A 9,092-nucleotide genomic window follows, 5' to 3' on the forward strand; every position below is an offset into this window, starting at 1 on the left:
GAAAATTGTGAAAATCTTTACTATCAAATTAAGGACAGGCAGTGAAAAGCTATTATTCTGCGTTTCTCAGAAGATACAGGGCTTGGCAGGGCTCAAATGCCTCCCTGGAACAAGAAATGACAGAACCCAATGTGCACACAACACAGTGCTCTGGCGGACAAGGGCATTTTGCAGGATTTTACATGGCTGCTGCAGACAGAATGACTGTCCATCTGACACAGCAATACCTATTTCTGACACCAAAACATATCCCATTGCAAGAATCCATGTGGTGGCATCAGAATAAATCATCAACAGAGCAGTGACGAGTGAAGGCTAGGGACAGACTCACCCATGCCACGGTGTCCCACAACACCATTCGACACCTTCCACCAGCAGAGGTGCAGACAGACCTCTCTGCTCTCCTGAGGCTTTTAATTTGGTCTTTTGTTCATACTGAGACTGGAAAGCAACAACCTGGAAGGGAGTCCTGCTCCATTACCCTGAAGGCGTCAGCATCTGTATCATGAAACATGTTAAGAGTCTTCCTGGATTCCGAGTTCTTCCATTCTCCAAACCAAAAGTGCACAGAAAGAAGGAAATAAAGTGTGCTACCCCAACCTCGACCCCACCCTGGGGGTAGACTCTGGTTTGTGGTTTCTGCATGCATAGGGCCACCGGTCTTCAGCCATGTCTCAGGCAAGGCCATGGTCAACACCTGCCTTTTCCAGAACTTGAAAACTTAATTCAAGTGGCAAACACACAAGTCCTCAATTAATTGGCAATAACCCCAATGACTGAGAAAGTTCCAGAACAGAGTTATTCTTCCCACGACTTCATGATATGGGAACAGAACACCAGAATATTATCAAAGTTTCCTTTATTTCAAGGCACTTCCCATTAGAAGGCATAAAAAGAAGAAATAACTACTTTGTGAAACAGTTGAAATTCATTTTTTTTTCCTTCCAGCACAGGGAATCCAACACAAGAGCTTATGCATCCTGGGCAAGCACCCTGCCACAGAGCTACACCCCAGCACTTTTTCTATTAACTTTCATTTCAAGACAGGATCTCACCAAGCCACTCATCCTCCTCCCCCAGCCTCCCATGTTCCTGGGATTATGGGCACGTGCCACAGTGCCAGCTATAACACTACATCTTAATGAACACATCAGTGGGCTCCAGATGAAACAAAGTAGAAAAGCCAAAGTATACTGGGCGTCCATCATCCCAGAGCAGTCTAACTTCACTTGCTTGCTGCAGAGACTAAGAGCAAAGCAGCCCTGAGGGGTTCTCCAGGGCGCTGGCAGAAGGCAGGACACCTGAAGTCCTGCACTCTGACATCCCAGCCCTGGAGAGAGCAGCAATGGCTGCTGAAGCTGCTCTGACAGAATGGGCAAATAAAACACCATCGTCTCGTCTTGTCACCACCTGACGACACTTCACACATGTGCCAGATCGCGCAAACACTGTCCACGGAAGCAATCTCATCTATACTGAGAAAGGATAGTTGATCATGTGCTGGTCATCTAGGGCTTTTCAAAATATGCAGTTTTATTTCTACCTCTCCCCACCTTCTGCTACGTCCAACCTATTAGTACCTGAAGATTAAAGCTCCCTTCCCCTCTTATTTTCATTTTCAAAACTAAGGAAGGAAAGTTCTAAAGAAAGGTTGCACCTGAAGACAACTCACTGTGACTAAGAGGCCGGGGCAGACCTCCCCTCCCTCCACCTCCCAAACCAACACAGCGGAAGGGGCAGTCTGAGGGCCACGGTGGCTCCATCATGGCTGCCAACAGCTCTACTGTTTTGACTCACTCACCAACCATCTAGGTAAAAGCTTCTACCCAGTGAAAACAGAAGTAGAGAGGCTGAGAACACCTTGCCAGGCTGCAGGTGGAGGAGAAAGATGTGCAGAGCAGCCCCCCAGCAGGGGATCACCTGACTGGCCAGCACTGGCAAGCTGGCGCCTGCTCCCCAGTCGGACCTTGCTGGTCCAGATGCCTAGTGCTGCTTGGAACAAGCAGAATACACCACTCTCCTGCGGGCCCTAGGCCCCTGAACACTCTACTCCAGCGTCAGGACTCAGCCAAGGGACTGATGAGACTCAGCAGAGTCTCAGTCCCTGTAGGCAAGTGAGTACTCCCACCCCTGGATAGTTCCTGCATCATCTCCATGGCCCGCCAGACTTGCTGAGACCACCCCCAACACTGGCTTTTGGCACGGCCCTAGAGGCCCCTCTGCAACCAGAGGTTTCATGTCTGCATTCGTGTGTGCACATGCCCATTACCGAGGGCCGACCTGCACACGTGTCACATGATGGACACAGTCTGGACACACAGTCGTGACAGCAGCAGCACTTCCACAGAGAGCCTTGGGCACCCTGCTGAGGCCTATCCCCATAGCACCAGGGCTGCCTCACACTTAAGCACAGGGAAGTGAGTGCCAGCAAGAGGCTGGCTGAAAGGACAAGTGTTTTTCAGTGGCCATTCTGGTCATTATTGAAATCAAAGAGAAACCTTTATTTTCAACAAAACTGCCTACAAGAGATGGTTCACTGATTTGTCTCTCATCACATACAGCACCAAAATATATATATAAAAAATTAAAATGCACACAGCTCCACCCCTTACACACGTCTCCCCGAAAGCCACATAACCCAGACTAAAAGAGAAAAACAAATCCAACTCAATACCCTCACACGAAAGTCATCTTTGAATTAGGATTTACAAATTTATATATTGTTTCCTAGAGAAGGGAAAAAAAAAAAAAATGAAAAACATGGGTGAGGAAAAACTTGAAGATGAAGGCCTGACAAGACTTAGGAAAATTAACAAAGGCATTGTCTGCCTACAAGCCAGCAGAAAGCAAGAGTGACGGGTGCTCTTCATGCCCCTCAAAGGGAGGCCGGGGTCGACCCAGCAGCCCTAGGAACCCAGCCCCGATGGCAGCCAGGCACAAGAGCACCCCGACAGGGACACAAGGCGCTGAGGTCCTCAGGACACACCAGTGCACAGCTGGACAGCTTTCCCAGATGGCACCCTTCACCGAGGGGCTTCCAACATTTAAAAGAGCCGTTTTCCTTTTAAGAAAGATGCTGAGTCAAAAAAAAAAAAAAGTACCAGGGGGAAAAGCTTCCTACTGCAGTGGGAACCTTACAGCTGTGCCAGGGAAGGCGAGTCCTGTGGGGAGTGGCGCGGTGGGCCTGCACAGGCTCTACTTGGGCTCCTCGATCACCCCTTTGCTAAGGTCTGTCATTTTGGGATACTTCACTTTCTTCTGGTCCAGCTCATTCTGAGCCCACAGTAGCAGTTTCAGTAATTTTGCCAGCTTGGGTGTCGACTCGCGATTTTCATAATCTAGAACAGCTTGGTTAACTTCGCTCCAAACCTAGAAAACAGACACATCCAGTGAAGGTCACACACACAGAGCATCGCCACGTCTACTAACAACACGCATTTTATGTTCTTGGAAACCATTTTCATGAGAAGTTTGCTATTCATTGAAATGAACATCAAACCCAAAATTATGAGCCACTCTGGAGGCATTAAACACAGTCCTTGCCCAGAGTAGCTTTTACAATCTGGTCAGCAAGTGTCACCTCCAGCTTCAAGGTCATTTAAGTGCTGCAAGCCTCTCAAATAAAGTGCCGCAGGGACTGAGAGAGCAGAGGCCAGTACAGTGGCAACAGGGCTCCCTCCTATAGAGCCTCAGGCAACCTTTGGGGGAGGCAGTCCTTCCAATGTGGTGCAGGGAGGTCAGAGCCCTGAACCATTCAGGCTCTGGGAGGAGAGGGGTCTGGGTTTGGGAGCACTGAGCTGTAGTTTGTGGCTGGACACGAGAGTAGCAGCAGTCCCAGAAAAAAACACAATTATAATTTAAAACCTCTTAGGACACCTGTTTCTAGAAGTTTTCAAATAAACAGGAGGAAGGTTAAGATAAATTAAAAAAAAAAAAAATGAGCACGGGGTCTGGACACCGCCAGGCCATCACACCTCTGCTGCTCCTCCTTCAACAAGATGAAAGAGAAAACGCCAGGGAGGAGTCGCCACTATCACCCCAAAGAACCACAAGCCAGAGCCCTGTCCCACCCCAGACCACAAATGCAGTGCACATGCCACCCTTTTGGAACCGCCTCTCTAATATCCACCAGGGTAAAAGGATTTTCCCTCTTACAGACCACTACCTTTTGCCTCTGCATCATGTGGAGAAGGTCTCCGAAGGGTGATTCCTCGGGGCTATCGAAGGCCAACAGGGCTAGTGTTCGCTCCATCTCTGTGAGGCACTCTCTGCTCTCCTCACCCTGCTCTGCCAGCTGCGTCTGGGCAAACTCTAGTGCCGCCTCAGTCTCTCGCTGGCGGATCAGCTCAATTAGATGCTGTTGCTGGTCAATGGTAAACACAGACACGCTCAGCAGACCACCCAGGCAGGCAACACTGAGCACTGGGCTCCAGTCAGAGGTACAGTCGACGGGCTGGGGTGGGGCTCAGGGGTGGAACACCTCCTTACCACGTGTGCAAGGCCTGGATTCCATCCCCAGCACCACCAAAAAAAAAAAATGGGTACAACTCCAAAGAGAGGCTTTCTATACCTCCAGGTTGTAATTGTATNGCCTGGATTCCATCCCCAGCACCACCAAAAAAAAAAAAAAAAGGTACAACTCCAAGAAGAGGCTTTTCTAATACCTCCAGGTTGTTAAATTTGTATTAAAAAAAAAAATTGTGTTTTAAAAGCAAAAAGGAGTTTCTGAAATAAGTAAAGCACATAACTCTAATACCATTTCCACAAAAAACTACAATATTCTATTAATGCCAAGTAGCCTGCTTACTTGTCTTTGCAAACAACCTTAATTTACCAAGTATCCACATCCAATAACACTCACCTGCAAATGAAAGTAAAGGTACCGGTTTGTGTCCAAGAGTTCTGGATGGAGGCTGTTGATCAATGCAATGGCCTCCTGAATCTGACCCTTCAGAATCATCTCCCGAATCTTGATTCGCTCATCAAGAGTTTCCAGATCCACGCTGGGTTCAATTCCAGATTCCATGCGAAACTTCTCCGCTGCTTCCTTAAAGCCTTCTAGAAATGAAAACTATGTTTACCACTAGGAAAGGCAGCAGGGAACTATCGCGGCCTTCATACCTCTAGAACGTCCAGCTGCCTCAATTAGATAAGCCCTGACACCAACCACACTTTCTTAGGGACTTGGTATTCCTGTCTCTGTGATTTATAGGCTATGCTCTCCAAACACAGAACTGAAAAACAGCACACTTCATTCCTTCCATCCCATCCAAACAGCCCACCTTCCCAGCCAAGAGGTTAGTGAGACCCACTAGATGAAGAAGGCTGGGACTGCAGGCTAGCACGCCAGAGCTCACCCTGGCTCCTGGTGAGGCAGACACACCAGCTGTGCCTCCAAGGGGCTGCTGTGCCCATGCCAGCTTCACCTGCCCTGAGCCAACTGCTCCCTCACCATGAGCGCAGTGTTTGTCCCCTTCTCCCACACCACAAGGACAGATGCTGATTTCCTCATCAACTTTCTGAAGCTTTTAAGAAATCAACTTAAAGAGATGGCTGGGGATTAACAGAGGAAGATTTTAACTTGAAGGGATGAACAGGAGGGAAGGAGAGAACTTCATTTCCTGCCTTTTGAAAATCCCTGATTTTTCTCACTAGAGCTGTCAGTGATCTTCTTCCTGCCAAGAGGAGGGGGTCTTGGTGCTATTTCTTTCTGCAGGCTCCTGCTCTCTTCCTTCCCTCTTTTTTTGTTGCTTGTTTGTTTTGTGGTACTGGGGATTAATCTCCCAGGGACGCCTACATTCCCAGTCCCCATTCCTTTCTTTTCCATACAGATTTTGCTACATTGCCTAGGTTGGCCTCAAACTTGTAATCCTTCTGCCTCAGCCTCCCAAACAGGAGGGATTACAGGCCTGTGCCACAGTGCCCAGCTTCCCATTCTCTCTTTTTTGAGTTGGGCACTCCTTATAGAAGCAGACTCGCCAGAAAACATCAATTATCTGACCTTTAAGTCCAATTCAGAATTGTTCTGTTTTGTTTTGGTATTGGGCTTGAACCCAGAAGTGCTTAACCACTGAGCTACAACCCCAGTGTCCTTTTTATTTTTTGAGACTGGGTCTCATCAAGTTGCTGAGGCTGGCTTTGAACTTGGATGCTCCTGGTTTAGCCTTGCAAGTCGCTGGGATGACAGGCATGCTCCATCACACCTGGCTCAGAATGGTCTTAATGATCTGGATTACCTAACTACAAAACTGTCAAAGGCCAAGACACTGATTTTTGCCTTAGCTCTCAAAGACCTGGAGTACATATCTCGTCTCCTGAAAAGGCTGTATTTAACACAGTTTACCAGTATGTCAAGTGAGCACTGCATCTCCCAATGCCTGAACACGATGTGGCATTACCACTGAGTACAAGGGAGTAAAAGGGAGTGCTGTGCCCAAGTGGCTGTCCCCACAGAGGCCATTACCAGTGACCAAGTAGTTCATGATGAGGCGATTCATGTCCGCCCGCTGGACGTGTAGGTTGTTGAGCTTTTCCATCCACTCATCTTTCGTGATTTCATCAGGCTTTTCTGCATAACTCATTCTGGTTTATTTCTATAGAAAAAAAAAAGTTTTGGTAATTGGTGAAGAATTTTATGCCCAGCGGATCCTCTCAGAAAGCAAATGCAGCAAATCAGTAGGAGGTGGGGGTGGGAGGGTGGAAAGGTGCTGTCAACCTTGAACATAGCAAGTACAAAGGACCTGAGACCCAAGTGCACATGTAGAGAACACCAAGGCTAGGTGTGCTGAAAGCAGAGCGGACGCAAGAAAGCAGCAAAGGCCTGAGAGTTCAGAGGCAAAGGGTCAGTGGCATCAGAGAGTAGAGGCCTTCTGAGCTGAGGGAGATATTTAGGGTCTCAGCTAAGTGTAATGGGAACCACTGGGGGTTATAAGCTATGATGTGAGCAAAATGAGACTGTAAGCCTACCTATGCCCACCAGACTGGCAAAGAAATCCAACAATGCCACGTGCTGGCAAAGACACTTCTCTTGACCTCTTTTACTGTAATGTCAGAAGACTGATTCATTGAAATGCATCAGGTTATTTGTAAACCTGCATGTGGTACCCCTAAGAACCTAGCATTTCCATTCTTGCTAAATCTATACCGTAGAAAAGCTCATCTGCATGTACCTAGTGCAGACAACCCTGCTCACAGAAGTACTACTCAAAACAGCAAGAACATGAAAGCCACCTACCTGGACAGTCATTCAACAGGAGTATGGGCAAACAAACCGTAGTATATAGAGCCCACATCCAAAAAACCCTTGAGTAGTATATTCTGGAATTCAAAACTTTTCAGATTCTGCACAGATGACATGGTATAAGTTAACATAGATTTTATGACAGCCTCTCCAGGGCCTGGGGCACCACACCATAATCTGGTATTATTTCTTCATTGAAATGTAAGCGTATTCACACTAAATGCAATGGAGATTGTTAGACTTTACTAAGTCAGGTTTTGCCACCAAACAGATTAAAAAAAACAAAAACAAAATCAAAACTTTTGGTTTCAGAAATATTCATATTTGAGAAGGGACTGTGGTCATGTATCACACAACAAAATTTAATAAAGCAATTAAAATAAATAAAATCACAGAGTCATGTGGATGACACAAAACAATGCTGAATGCAAACAGCAAGTTACAGTGGAGACCCAAGTAAGGCATGAGTTTTGGAAAGAACAAATATATGACAATAAATATCTACATGGCAAAAGGTGTTTTTGTTTTGTATTAGTAGCTAAAGGTGTGAAAACTGACACTTCAGAGGAGGTTACCTGTGTAGGAGGGTGAGATGGTGGGGACCACAGGGGTTGCTGTGCTAGCTCCAGAGCACTAGCTGGCTTTTGAGGTAGAGACACAGTGCCCTGACCGGCTACTTTTCATACAATGCCACTGACATGGATGTACAGATATTACTTTATATCCAGCCAAGTTCATGTTAATTTGCTTCAATAAATTAAATTAGAAGATGGTACAGGTTTCCAGGGTGAAAGTGGGGTGAACACTGGACACTGAGCAGGCAGGCCAGCAACAGAGACGAGAGACACTCAGATCAAGGCTTTGGTCATGGAGCTAATGGCTACTCTTGGACTGAATGTGTTGGGACAAAAGCAAGGGAAGAATTCAGATCAGCTTCCAAGCAAGAAAAACCTTGGAGAATGTCACCACAAACACGGAGGCAGGACTGTAAGCAGAACAGGTTTGAGGAGCAGGGCAGGTCTGGATGACTACTAAGTAGCTGGAGAAGTCTAGCAGGCATCTGGATTACAGGTCGAGCCCCACGCTGGAAACATTAATTAGGGAAACATTTGTGGTGAAGAGGAAAACATCTAAGCTAAGAGTTCAGCAAAGACCACCTAGGGAGAGGGTAGACAGGGAACAAGGGGGTACACACTCAGGGGATGCACGGACTCCAGAGACCAAGCAGAGACGTGAAGGCGCCAGCAGCTGGAACTTGCAGAGGCGCACTATGGAAGAAGGAAGGTCAAGTGGGCGGGCTGTCACCGGCACTAAGGTCTCTCAGGTGGTTTACAGGTCAACTGCAGAACTCAGCCAGACCAAAAACTCTTATTCGCAAACTAGCGAGCTACGGAGCAATCTAAAAAGCCCCCAGAAGAAACACCTTCGTGTGAGTTTCCACACGTAACCAGCAGTCATCCACACACCAGCAGCCCCTGGACCCCAGCAGGTACACAGGCACCAGAGACCCGCATCTCGGCCCCCGCGCACGACCAGGGCCGGCTCTGCACGCAGCAGCTCCGCTGCGGCTCCAACGCGGTGCTACTACGAAAGTCGTCCTGGGCAGAGCCGGACGCACGCTCCCGAACCCTGCCCCGGACAGAGCGCGGGCCAGCGTGCAGCATGCTCCCTTCCGGGAGAGACGGCCGTCGGGGGCCCGCGGGGCAGGAAGGCGCTGCTGGGCGGCCCAGCCCAGACCCCAGTTCGCGCGCCCTGACCCCCGGTCAGCTCGCCGGGTCCCACGGAGACGCGCAGCCCGGCCGCCGGGGCCTTCCGCGGCCATTTTACCTTGTGGATCCCGCCTCCCGCGCAG

At 48.4% G+C, this 9,092-nt stretch overlaps 1 protein-coding gene across 1 annotated transcript; it reads right to left on the minus strand.

The window, feature by feature from the left end:
- Nucleotides 1–2,474: 2,474 nt before the first annotated feature.
- Gid8 (GID complex subunit 8 homolog) lies at nt 2,475–9,092 on the minus strand. Its single transcript, XM_015478526.1, has 5 exons — nt 9,068–9,092; nt 6,464–6,593; nt 4,862–5,058; nt 4,166–4,363; nt 2,475–3,369 (listed from the first exon to the last, which is right to left on the minus strand). The coding sequence occupies exons 2-5, from the start codon at nt 6,579–6,581 to the stop codon at nt 3,196–3,198; spliced, it is 687 nt and encodes a 228-aa protein (XP_015334012.1). The 5' UTR covers nt 6,582–6,593; nt 9,068–9,092; the 3' UTR covers nt 2,475–3,195.

This window comes from Marmota marmota, unplaced genomic scaffold, assembly GCF_001458135.2.
Source record: "Marmota marmota marmota unplaced genomic scaffold, marMar, whole genome shotgun sequence".
Classification (NCBI taxonomy): domain Eukaryota; kingdom Metazoa; phylum Chordata; class Mammalia; order Rodentia; family Sciuridae; genus Marmota; species Marmota marmota.

What these genes read in the sequence shown, in the direction of transcription:
- Gid8 (XM_015478526.1), bottom strand. Translation starts at nt 6,581, where the DNA reads ATGAGTTATGCAGAAAAGCCTGATGAAATCACGAAAGATGAGTGGATG. An exon ending in CATGAACTACTTGGTCACTG is followed by an intron (nt 5,059 to 6,463) that starts GTAATGGCCTCT and finishes TTTCATTTCTAG; the next exon opens with AAGGCTTTAAGGAAGCAGCG. An exon ending in ACCTTTACTTTCATTTGCAG is followed by an intron (nt 4,364 to 4,861) that starts GTGAGTGTTATT and finishes ACCATTGACCAG; the next exon opens with CAACAGCATCTAATTGAGCT.